At 34.2% G+C, this 13430-nt stretch overlaps 1 protein-coding gene across 2 annotated transcripts in view; it reads left to right on the top strand.

Moving 5' to 3' along the window:
* LOC145674844 (uncharacterized) overlaps nucleotides 1-13356 on the top strand; it is a 39500-nt gene extending 26144 nt beyond the window's left edge. For both annotated transcript variants that reach the window (XM_081745072.1, XM_081745071.1), the window contains one exon: nucleotides 9925-13356. In XM_081745072.1, coding sequence (XP_081601198.1) covers nucleotides 9925-9933 — 9 coding nt within the window. In that variant the 3' untranslated portion in view covers nucleotides 9934-13356. The remainder of the gene's footprint in view (nucleotides 1-9924) is intronic.
* Nucleotides 13357-13430: the final 74 nt, after the last annotated feature.

Genomic DNA, 13430 nt, shown 5'->3' with positions numbered 1-13430 from the left:
TCTAGATTTGAGGAGTTAATATTCGAAACAATTTCTGAGAAGACCATAGGAGAAAGGAAAATTAATACTTTGAATTAAACCATTTTGATACAGAGAACGTAACGCACCCCGAAATATGAATGTTAGGTTCCGTTCAGCTACCCTAAAAAAATTTTTAACATTTTTCGTTTGAGTGACTCATCGGGAATCGAACCTGAATCCCCAAGGTTGAATCCACAGCTTATTGTGCCCTCATCCCGTCGTGATCAAACAAGAATCTTATATTTATACGTTGCTAATATTAGTATACGTATTACTTGTAAATAACTAGACACTTGAACAAAATAACTTGCAGTATTTTGTCATCATAAGAGCAATAATAAAAAAAGACAGACAATGAAAGCGAGAAGCGAACGTGTCGTTCTCGTAGTAAGAAATAATACTGATTAACAAATGTAAGATAACATAAGTTTGAAGAAGAAATATTGACCTTACCTACATACATAAACAGTGTTCAAGATCATTTAAAGAGAGAAATATGATTACAAATCTTGTCCTCAAATACTTTCAGTCTGCGTTTTTCCTTCAGTTAGTGATCAATCATTCAGCACAATAGGTATGATTATCGTTTGTATATGTTTTAAGCTTCTAATTCCTTAACAGAAATTGTGATGACAAAAAATTTCTAACTGATTAATAACATGAAATCCCTGCTTTCAGTTAATACAAATATCCACCTGATCCTAAACATTTGAAAGTAACCATTTTGTCGGAACTATTATTAGGTATTTTAACGCATACATAAAATACTGTACAGAACTACTACAATCCCGCCTAACTTCCATGCATTCAGATGTATCTGTATTTACTTTTAAACACATATCCTTGCAAGAGTTAATTAAGATTTCTGGAGAGAACAAATATGAACGCTCTACCAATGATCTAACGTGTGTCTTACAAATACATGATTTATTAATTAAACTAAAGAAGACTGTTTTTATAAAGTTAAACAGACAAGAACAAGCATCTCTCTTTAAAATATAATCTAACTAAGCTAAAAAGCTTTTCACAATTCAAATGAAGGGAGAAACTTTTTTCTCTTGACTACGAATCCTCGAATGAAACAAGAAGAAAATACAGATCTCTAATGGCATAGATGAGCATTCGAGCACTGAGCTACCATGTCCCTGAAATCTTCAAATTCATTTTCATACATACTTTTGAAATCAAAGCAAGGAAGACAGTTTGTTTTTTATTCACTTAAAGAGGGACAAAACAAACATCTCTAATAGCAAAGATAACGCTCTACCAATGAAGTAACGTACCTTGTATACATACATAACAATTCAAAATTAACGTATCTTTCATTTTATAATATTTTGTTTTCTTTATCATCCTTCATTCCTTCATTCTATTCATTCAAAACATATGTTCCGATATCGATTTCCAATGTAGACACTCTATCGAAGAATTATTATATATAATAGGTTAAAAATATTATGATGATAATGATGTGCACGAAACGAGAGAACCCTCAAGATCTTGCGTATTTCGTAGAGAATTGACCTCGTAATCACAAGTAACAAGCACTTTAGAAAAGTCTCATTACCTTGTTCGTGAGATCGATTTCCGAGGTGATATGATAAGTAATTATTAACGAAAACAAGATTAAGTGTTGAACTATATGAAGGTTCGTAATAAGCCATAAGAGAGAACTATAGAAATATAGAATGGAAAGCAAAAATTGTATGTGATGTCTTGCGCTTCCAAGTAGGGCTGCCATATTATATGATTTAGCGGGCACCATCCGAATTTTGAGAATCATTTTTGCCTGAATATAACAGTGGAAACAGAATAGATCGCTTTTCTATGACTCCTACCATGAAGGTCACTCCAACACTGGACCTCCTCATAATTCTTTTGGAAGCCTCGTCTGATCTTGCTTCTCGAAGTATTCTATCTCGCCTCCATTCTCAATACTTGTCACCTGGTCTCGTTTTGGAAATTTAAGTACAAAATTTTTGTCCTGATTTCATCTAGAAGTTATCAGCATCCTTTCGCTGTACTAGAGGACCACGAAGGATGTGGTAAAAGAATATATAGACGGTGATGCATATATTATTCTAGTGTATTGCACAGTGGTCAGTGTATTTTTGAACTTTGATAACTGTTATTCATCATGTTCGTGCAAGTACTTTATCAATTTAAAGTTTTTATACATCTCTCGTGTAACATTAAAACATTGTTTGAGATCTAAAACTTGAGTGAACTAATGTTGCCTATAAGTCTCGGATGTTTCTGTATCATCTCGAATTTGAAAATTTATTTGTCGATTCGGGACTTGCCTCTTTTCGTGCCGAGAAGTTTCTCGTTTCGTTGGCAATACTCGTTCACCCAAGTAATAGTAATTTTAGGTTTCAACTTGAATGACTAGTGTTGCCTACTAGTCTCGGATGTTTCTCTATCATCTTGAATTTGAAAATATACTTGTCGATTCGAGACTTGCATCTTTTACTACCGAGAAGTTTCTCGATTCGTTGGAAATACTAGTTTTCCCGAAGAATAGTATTTTGAGGTATCAGCTTTAAATCTTCCTAGCAAGTCTTTCAATCCCTTTATTTGTACATTTTGTTTCGACTTTTAAATCTCCGTAGTTATTAGACACAAATGTGAACGTGATTTTAAAACAAAGAGTAGGAGTGACGAAAGAAACATCTAAATAAGAAATAACCTATTTTGTGGATCTTCGAATAAGAAGAAGTTATAAAAATCTCTACGAAATAGAAACATAAAGGTTAACCAAGTACACACGATATTTGTACACCACAAAGTTCACTTGACGGGAGCTGGAATTGAAACCCAGACCGTACACAACATTTGAGGTACAATTCATGTTCATTCCTGTTCTTTTGTTGTGATGAAAAGGTGTGTACAAAGTCCTACCCCCATCATTCCTTAACTTTCTTACTTTTCTGTAAATTCTGTCTAAAGTGGACACCTCCCTCAACGATATGAATTCTTGTTCACGTCCCACGTTGTAAGTATTAAACAAAATTAATATGAGATATGAAGCTTCATAACTTTTTTTCGTGCTTTTTCTCTGACTGGAGAAGTTTACATAAATTGTTAATATTTACTTTATTTTGTCTCCGAGTTCACGAAGCACTCTCATACGTGAGAAATCCAACTTACGATAATGTTTTATTCATGAATGACAGTATCGTGTTCACGGGTTCTCTTAAAATTCTCCTGTTTCCTTGCACGTTTTATTTCATTAATTCTTTCATAATCACTCACTTTCAGTAATTACACGTGTACTTTAGTCTGGAGGTTATAAACATTGTTCTCCTATTACTATTCAACAGCATTGTATTAGAACATCCTGTAGAAGTTGTATAAATATCTTATCAAAAAATAATTAAAAACGAACATGAATTCTTGAAACACATACAAGATCAATTCGAAACCTAATAGTTCTCTCTTTCTCTCTCCCTCTCTCTCTCATCAAATAGATTTTTATTGATGGCATCATCTTTTGTCATGACGTACCAATAAAAGTGTGCAAAGTGATCTACCCGTAAGTCTCCTTACATAAAAGTTAAAGGAGATCTGCCTCGTGGATTAGAGGTTGGCGTACGTTCCTTTAGCGTGGGAGATCCAGGGTTCGATTTCTTCTGAGAACTCCTGTGGTTTGGATTCTACGTTAACTAGCAGTAGTACACTTACATCTCATATAGCGCCGCTGATGAATAGGACGTTAAAAGGCAAATCAACACAATCAAATCATAAGTTAAAGGATTGTATTTTTTCAATGATGAACATGATTAGTAAAGTATGGTGATAGTGTAAACGTAATAAGCATTTAATTAATTAATTAATTAAGATCTTTAATTTTCAAATTAAATAAAAGCGTACACTTAAATTAACAATACGTAGGGGGTTGCGGTGGTTTCATGAAATAATATGTCATGAAAATTTTCAAGGTTTACGTCCCATGTTATACCGTATAGACTAAAGAAGACGGTAATATTGACAATGAAATAGTTGAATAGAGGAAGTGAAAGGAAACTGGAAAAACCCAAGAAAGGCTCCACACATAATATTTATCCCCCACAGATGTTATCAGTATCCTTTCGCTTTATTAGTGGTCCACGAAGGGTGTGATAAAGGAATATATAGACGGTGACGCATTTATTATTGTAGTGTAATGCACAGTATTTAGTGTATTTTTAAACCTTGGTAAATGTTATTCATCGTGTTTGTAGAATTACTTTATCAATTTATAGTTTTTATACATGTCTCGTGTAACATTCAAACAGTATTTCAGATATAAAATTTGGGTGAACTAGTGTTGCCCATAAGTGTCGAATGATTGTGTATCGTCTCGAATTTGAAAATGCATCGTGTTCATGCAATTACTCGCAGGAGGGACGGGGGTTCGGTGGGGGTCCAAAATAGATACCCAATACAACTTTGAGGATATAACGAAGCATTTTCTTACGTTAGACATAAAAATTTAACCCATTCACGGAGAATTGAAAATTTCAAGCTCATCAATTCTCCTGAGCTCATTATGAAAACATGATATCTTGGCAAATCACACGAGCAGAGGCCATTTCTTTTACCACATAGAAAGTAAATTGTAAACGAAATAAGAATAAGCTGAATTGCATAAATAATGAAATTTGCAACTATGTAAGCCAACGGAGAGTTAATAAGAGAATTTGCTCATTATGAGTAAAAGGACTTATTACATTAATTTTACAACTAAACTAATAGTCAAAAAAGGTGCTAATGCTATATACAGGCATATCAATTATTTATTAAATTGACAAAGGCCTACTACTCAATTATGTGGGAAGCATTGTATAACATTGTTACAGAATTTGAAATATCAAGCAAAGTTATTCGTAACGCCGTCATACCTCTCTGTGAATAAATGGAGTTATCACAGTTCATTTTATGATAAGGACAGTTCTCAAAGCGAGATATGTTTATTAGTCGTTCGCACCCAAAAATGCTATGGCATTGCATTCTGCTTCTTCTTTCAGACACACTCTCTTCCTGCAACGTGATACAACAAGAGATTAGCATAAAAACCTCTAACTAATCTTTCATTACATGAAATTGACGAAAAGGACGAGAACATCTTATTAAGAGGCATCTCATCAACTGCATGAGCTTTCATATACCCCCTTACTGATGCAGCATTATTAATGCCAGTCATTCTGAAGAATAAGGTTTCTTAAAAATTGTCTCAGATTATGCTATCACTGTAAGTAAGCCAAAGGTGTATGTATGCAATAACTTAACGGTTCTCATCACGCTTGTCCCTATAATTCAGCGCAGTTCTGACAACTTCTAATTTTCACGAAGTAGGGGGTATCTTCTCACGTCATTCACTTTCTTCGCGTTGAAAGCATATTTCTTTATTTACGTTTTAATACTGGTTTGTTCAGCATTAAGGAGTTGGATTATACACATACCCATTAACACATTTTTATTTACATGCGGTTTGGGTTCGATTTTCGATGAAAGAGAGAAAGACAGAGAGAGAGAGCATTCAAACTTCAAAACATTATAGCGCTTCGAAATGAGGGGCTTCGAACGATGAATACTATATACTATATTACATGGGACCCAAGGCTAATCGATTATCGCTGAAAATTTGATGCTCTAGTGATTGGCGCAGGTCTTATACATATAGTCCAATCTCGATTTTCGTTGAAAGGAAAACATTTTTTTATGTTTAATACCACAGCTCCCACGAAGCCGGATTTTGTGGACAGAATCTTAAATGGTAAGTTAAAAAAGCTACTAAACTCGGATAAATTAAGTCCAGTACTATTCTGATTATTACGTCTACCTTTAGTACCATTATAAAGTAATGGTTCGATTCTCGGTGAGGGAGCATTATGTTTCGATTTCTACTTCCTCCCTGAGTTCGATTCTCCTTGAGAGTACGCATATGTATCTTTAGTTGGTGCATTATGTCCGCAAGTTAGTGAAAAAACTTAAAAAGTTAAATGTGAACAATTGGAACGTACAGTTAAGCAATTTTAACATACAACGTACAATAATGCGAAGGTTTCGGAAGGCGATAGGACAACTACTAATAAAAAATTATTCTTGTTTTAACCTTACAAGGTGGTCTAATAGCCAACACGGAGTTGTGGTGAACGTTGACCTGAATTCGATCGGGAGGGAGATTATTGAAATTTAAACGCATTTCATTTGTTTGTATTACAGTTTAAACTGTTGATTCATGCATGAAATAGTGCCGATGTTGTAAAGAAAATATTTCAGTTTAGCGTCCCATGATTATGCCCATTATGCTAACGCTGATGGATGATTAAGGCAAATGAATGTTTGACAAACTCGTAGAATGAGAATATGGGAATAGGCAGTGAAAACCCACAGACACAATACTGTTTATCATAAGCCTACTTTGTTTGGGAATCGAGCTAGTGACCCCATGCACCAGTTGTAAGCGCTCTGCCATTGTGCCATCTGCTCGCCCTTCCGCTACTAAATACGAACACTCGTGAAAACCCACCGACATGATGTTTATCATTGGTACAACCCAATCCATATACAATACTATATCACATAGCAACTGCCTCCTTAGCAGCTAAGATAATTTCGATCAAAGATTAAATCACGATCTTCGTAGTTGTTGCAGGGGTCCAAAATAGTTACCCAATACAAGACCAGAAGACGAAAAAGATGAGTTAAAGCAAATTTTCATCCTACGTTGTTAAAACATTATAAAATGCTATAAAAAAGCTTTCGTTCTTATCTCCGCAGGAGGAACGAGGTCGTGCGGGCGTCCAAAATAGCTACCAAATGCTATGAGAAACTTCTGTTCTTAGCTTCACAGGAGGGGGCGGGACTGCGTGTTCAAATAACTACCCAACACAAGACGAGAAGACGAAGAAGAAAAAGAAAAGGCATGTTTCATCTTGTTTCTACAGCTGGTAGCGGTCAAAGAAAATGAACATACGTATACCAGCATAGCAACAGTGCCCAGGGCACATTCCAAAAGTTTTCCCACGTTGTCGAACCCCCTTTATTCAACTTCTGCTGTGATAAACAGGGTTCGAAAATGTGCTCAGAGTCTATAATACTATGTAGCCTTTCTTGTGTAATATCTGCTGTTACGTAGTTGTTGATAAATGGTATACCCCTGCCAACGGTTCATAGTCTCTGCTCTGTTAAATAGAGGTTGTAATATATGTTTATAGAACCCTGCGACCGTAAAGAAATAACGGTCTCTGGTATGTTAAATAGGGGTTTGAATATAAGTCATTTTCTTTTATTAACACTGTTATTTCGTAGTTCTATGTCATTTTTTTTCTATGTTACTTTGGGGTTGAAAAAAAGTCGTAAATGGGAACGACTACATTCCTAGGGTATGTTACATAACGGACAAAAAGGTGGTCTTAGCCTTTCGTATTTAGGAGTTGCGAAAATAGTCCCGTGTTTATGTAATCTCTGTTATGTTAATTAGGGGTTGAAAAAGTTCTCATAAAAGGAACGAATACATCCCTGAAAAGGTGTCGTAAAAGAGAGCGAGTTTTCGGGGTGTTCGCTTTTCCTTAGCTAGGCGATACGTGTGGCATCACGTGTCACATGACACTGGAATATTGAGTCTTTCTTATAAGGCGGGACCTGGATTCGCCTAATTTGTTCTCTTGTTTCCTCATATGTTCTAGATCGATAATTTTTCTCCTATTGAGTTGGTAAAGCAGGGAGAAAAAGCATTTTGTAAAGTTTTGTTTTAGATGTGAATTCCCTTTTTTGTTCCAGCGTTGTAGGTTTTTTGTAAATATTGAGTGCTCGTGTCAAAATTAAGCATACAGTATCACGTAATTTTTAGTCCATCAAGCTTGTGTTTTAAATGTTATATCTCGTAAAAAACAGTTAAAATAACGTAGATATGGCTAATAAAAACTATTCAGAAAATGTCCCATGGATATATTAGTGTAGTTACGCGTGAAAGAAACATGTAATATGAATATGATTTACGGAGAAAGAGTTTGAATAAATGACATACTTTCCCCAGAAGTAGAACGCTCAACATAAGTAAAAGTACATATTAGGAAAGGGTAAATCCCATTATGTGAAAAAAATATGAAAATGTTTCCTTTGCCTGAGAAGTTTTTTTTAAATTTTTTTTGTCATGAGACCTTGTAAGTGTTTAGACTTTGCTTATGTTAGAATATTAAAAGAAGCCTATATGTTGTGTTTAAGATGTATGGTTTCGCAGGTGAATAATGTTTCATGACATCCGCATGAAAACAGTGTTCATAAAAGTTCATGTTTGCTAGCAAAATTGTAATGAACAAACAAAGTCAGAAAATGCGTCATGGATGTCTGCATACTTCATATTAATTTTATATTTTATGGTAATTTTATATATTAAGAGAACTACCGAGATAACTCGTTCTCATCTCTCACTTTCACACTGTTTTTCAATATTGATTTTATGTGGCAAATTTCACCTCCCTAAGAAAATCCACTCGGTTGCATTCTGTAATTCTGTTTCGGGTGAACACTTTAAACCTCTCCAGTTACTCGTAAGACACTCATTCTAGTGACAGTAAAGTAGTTAAGCAGAAAGAAAGGAGATTCTTGCGTTGGCGTCATTAACCGTAGTGTAAATTTCAAATGTGTACGATTTACCTATTTTCTGAGCTTTTGCCAGATAAGGTAGATATCAAGTTTATTTACTGAGTAATATTATTCAGTTTATTCATCTTCTTAAGTGCAGTACCTCCCACAACATTGGTACACACAATAGTTTGTTCTAACTGATAAGCTCAAGTATTAAGCAATAGGGAAAAATGATAATTTTTGAGGTACAGTTTTAACCATCCTTCTCTTCTCCTTATAATTCCCATTTTAGTAAATGCTACATGACAAATTCCAGTTAAAATGAGACAGTCAGCATATTACGTAATTGCTTCAAAGAGTTGCGCTTCCTTTCTTTTATGTACAATGTAATGTACATCATGATTCTTTAATTTTTTTTAATATTTAGATTGTAGCATATATCTTTTCAACCTACTGTTAATTTTTTTACTTTAAAAGTAAAAATAGGGTAAAAAGATATATGCTGCAATCTGAATATTAAAAGAAATAAAGTATAACCACTGAAAGAAAAAAATAAGCACTGATGTTTTCCACGATGCGTATAACTCTCTAGAGACATTGACAAATCCTGCACTAGCAAGGTTAAAATTCCAACATAGAATTTTGATTTCTTCGAAGAGAATTACATCCGGTTATTAGTAATTTAAATTATATTTGTTAAAAGCAAACATACCATTGTACACTTATTTTTGTGTGTTGCGAATTAGCGACGTAAGAGCAACAACAAGGATCTTAGAAATTCTAGAATCCACTAACAGTAATAACCTAAGGGAGACGAACAGGGCAATGTATGCCCTTATTTCCTCAGCTTCGTATCTTGCAATCACAATATGAAATATTTCTTATAATTAGATGAAATAACGAGGAATTAAAAACCCACCGTCTCTCAAATGTAGTTATTTCGAAGAGGTGATAGAGATATATGACATCTAACTACGTGGTTATATATCAATAGACGTGAAGATCGTAGTATAGATTAAAGTTTATTATCTAAAATTATTCAGAACACATTAAAAACATAGTAGAGATTGATATACTGCTTGAAAGGCCGTATTTTGTGCAAGACAAAAAAGTTGTTGTACCGTTTCTTATTTTTTGTCATTATAGAAGCTTTTTTTTTTTTGTAGTTGCAGTAGTAAAAATTCCTACCAATTATTTATTTTCTGGTAGATAAAGTATTATACTTGAGAGTGGCTCACATTTGACGTGCATTATACATGTTTCTTTGTGTTATATGTAAGCGTTTGCATTTATCTGGGGTTCCCATTAATTATTTCGATTTTTTTATAGGTGCCGTAAGGATGCTCTACCCAGAGAAGGAAAGACGTTTGTTACACGAAAGGAACTAATTTCTCATTTAGATATTAAATCTCAAACCTTTTACGACTTCGACAAAGGATTTACTCAAACCCATATTTTATCACATAAAAGTAAAGAAAACTATACGTACAAAAAGGACGTAAAGAGACATAATCCACGGTTAACTTTCGGAGCACAGAAATTAATACATACCTCTGAAAAAGCTCATATATGTGAGATATGTGGAAAAGGATTTAATTGCAAATCACATCTGAGAACACACATGTTAGTACATACAGGTGAAAAATTTTATACCTGCGAAGAGTGTGGAAAGGACTTTAATATACGTTCAAGTCTTACAAGGCATACTTTAATACATACAGGTATAAAACCTCATTCATGTGTACAATGTAGAAAACGATTTAGACAAAGTTCAGATTTGGCAAGACACATGTTAATACATTCGTTTGCAACACCTTATACCTGCCAAGAATGTGCAAAAAAGTTTAACCGTATTTCAAGTTTGAAAGAGCACTTGCCCCATACAGATGAAAAACCTCACATTTGTGATGAGTGTGGTAAAGGATTTAGACGTAAGTCACACTTGAGAAATCACATGGTAATGCATACGAACACATGCCAACAATGTGGTAAAGGATTTACTAGAAGTTCGAAATTGGCAGAACACATGTTCGTACATTCAGGAGAAAAAAGTCACGCATGTCGAGAATGTGGAAAAAGGTTTAATTCTATTTCAGATTTGACGAATCATTTAGTATTCCATAGTGGTCTAAAAACTCATACTTGCCAGGAATGTGGAAAAGGATTTAGAAAAAGATCATATTTGGCACAACACATGTTCAAACATAGAGATGAAAAATTGCATACATGCCAAGAGTGTGGAAAGGGATTTAGTTTACGTTCAGGTTTGGCAAGACACAGTTTAGTACATACAGGTATGAAATCTCAGATTTGCCATGAATGTGGAAAAATGTTTTCTTCTATATCATATTTAACCAAACACTTGTTAATACATACTAGTATTAAGCCGTACACGTGTCAAGTATGCGGAAAAGGATTTAGACAAAATTCGAATATGAAAACACACATGGTTATACATACAGGTGAAAAATCCCACATCTGTCAGGAGTGTGGAAAGAGATTTAGTTTTCGTTCAGGTTTGACAAGACACCTTTTAATACATACAGGCATAAAATCTCCATCCAAAGATAGTGGATAAATAGTTAGTCGTATTTCAGATTTGCAAAAGCAAACGTTAAAAGATACTAGACAAAACTTTTATATGCCAAATATGAAGGATAAAATTTAGTCTACATTCATGTTTGAAAGCATACAGGATACTGCATACACTTGAAAAATGAAATGAAATCTTTAAGTTTTACGTCCCACGGTTATGCCGGTTAGGCTAAAGGAGACGGTGATGATGAGTAATGAATGAAAAGGTGGAATGAAGAAAGTGGGAGGAAACGGGAGAACCCCGAGAAAACCCACGCACACGGTGTTTGTCCACCACAAAGTTCACTTGGCGGGGGCTGGGATCGAACCCGGGACCCCAAGCACCAGAGGTGACGCATACACTTGAACAACTACTAATATTATGAATGTGGAAAAGGTGTTAGACGAACATATTTTTCTTCAAAACATCTGTTTGTACGTACAGTTGGCAAGCGTGATACGGGCAAAGAGTTTAAAATGCGATGTAATGAAAAACCAGATTTGCGAAACACATGTCAATACGTAGAAGAAATCAACTCTATACGTAGATATGAGGAATGATTTAATAAGATTTCATATATGAATCACATGCTAACACACTAAGCGGGAACCACACTGGTGTCGGGAGTTTGAAAATAGATTTTGACAGTTCAATTTTGCAACACACACATGAATAAATACAAGAGGGAAACGTCTCAAGTATTGTGCTGCGTTAGGGAATTATTCCAAGGTTAGATATGTCAATACATATTAACGCACAAATATGAAGAACTTTACATGCTAAGCGCCAAATATTACGTTGAAAACATATACGAATACGTCCCAGTGAAAAACTGATATGTAATAATGAATAGAAAATAAAATAATCAGAGTACACATTTCGCAGCAGACATATTTACACATGTGAAAAATCTTATGTTCCATCAGATTGAAAATGGGATTAGTACTTTTTCAATATCGGGGAGGCAGTTATTGACCCATAAATGTAGAAATCCTTTGTGGGGAAAATGTGGAGGCAGCTTTAATTGAAGTTCTTGGAAATAAAACACACATTGTATGGCACGGGAAAAGCTCTACTGAAAAATTATGATTCTCAGGAAACATCTTCATACATACAGTAAAAACTTTCAAAAGTTTCTAGAAGGTGGGAGAGAAGTTAGTCAAAAATCATGTTCGGCAGGACATGATAACACATATATTCCCACATGATTCCCTCTTAGTTTTCGTAGTTCCAGCATGTGTAAGTAAAAATATATAGAACGTATCTTGGAACATGACTACATTTTTTTTTTTTTTTTTTTGAAATTATCAAATCTTCGCCAGTTTGAAATTTTTGTTTAATCCCGCTGATGTTCACCCGCAAATAAAATGGTAAAATGTTTTAAAAATTCCAACGCTGCCGCTTTAAATTACATTAATGTATCATTCTGTTTAACGAATTACTATTTTTTTTTAACTGAACGTTCGTCGTTTTGTGTTTTCGTACGATTATTGGAGCTAACAAACTTATGCAAACAATTTTTGTTTTAATCCGTAGAAAAGTACGCTAGATATCTTGTTTCTAGTTCGTTATATTGCACATATTGAACTATGAAAAACTTCGCCATGTTATTTTCATGGGCGGTTTTTTGAACGTTAAAACACGAGGGTACCTCGAATTAAAAAGAAAAAATAAAGACTAAAGTCGATCTGATTGTGTTTGAGGAAGGCTTCTATAGGTAAGGGATTAAAAATAAAATTACCGTTTTAGATTTTTGTATGGAATTAAAAAATAGCTCCCTTCTTACTTATGTAAGAGTTCTTCTACCCCCCAATACTATTACACAATTCCATTAGAACTTGAATAATGAAATTTCATATATTTGCACATTAATATATTTAAGCGTACAGCAGTGACGAATAGAACCTAATGGTTAATTAATAAAAAATATATACATATATGTGGAGAAAGGAAAGTTGCTGCATTTAGAACATTCAGGAAACGCTCTTGCTAATTTTTCAAACAATGTCACAGACTGGCTAATAGGGAAGGGGAAAAGATGGTAACAAAACAAGGAAAAAGTTACATTTGAAAAAGTTTTTTTTAACTTGTGATTTTAATTTTTATCCTTCTTTTAGTGACAGTTTTCTTCTTATTCTCAAATCTACGATCATGTCAGCTTCATCAATACTTAGCAATACGTTTTAAATATAAACACTTCCTTTTTTCATATATATAGTTTTAGTACACACACACACACACACACACACATATATATATA

This window comes from Thermobia domestica, chromosome 18 (genome assembly GCF_964235325.1).
Source record: "Thermobia domestica chromosome 18, izTheDome1.hap1.1, whole genome shotgun sequence".
In the NCBI taxonomy this organism is placed as follows: domain Eukaryota; kingdom Metazoa; phylum Arthropoda; class Insecta; order Zygentoma; family Lepismatidae; genus Thermobia; species Thermobia domestica.
Note: the sequence above shows the minus strand (reverse complement) of the source record. Positions and strands in the feature narration are given on the sequence as shown.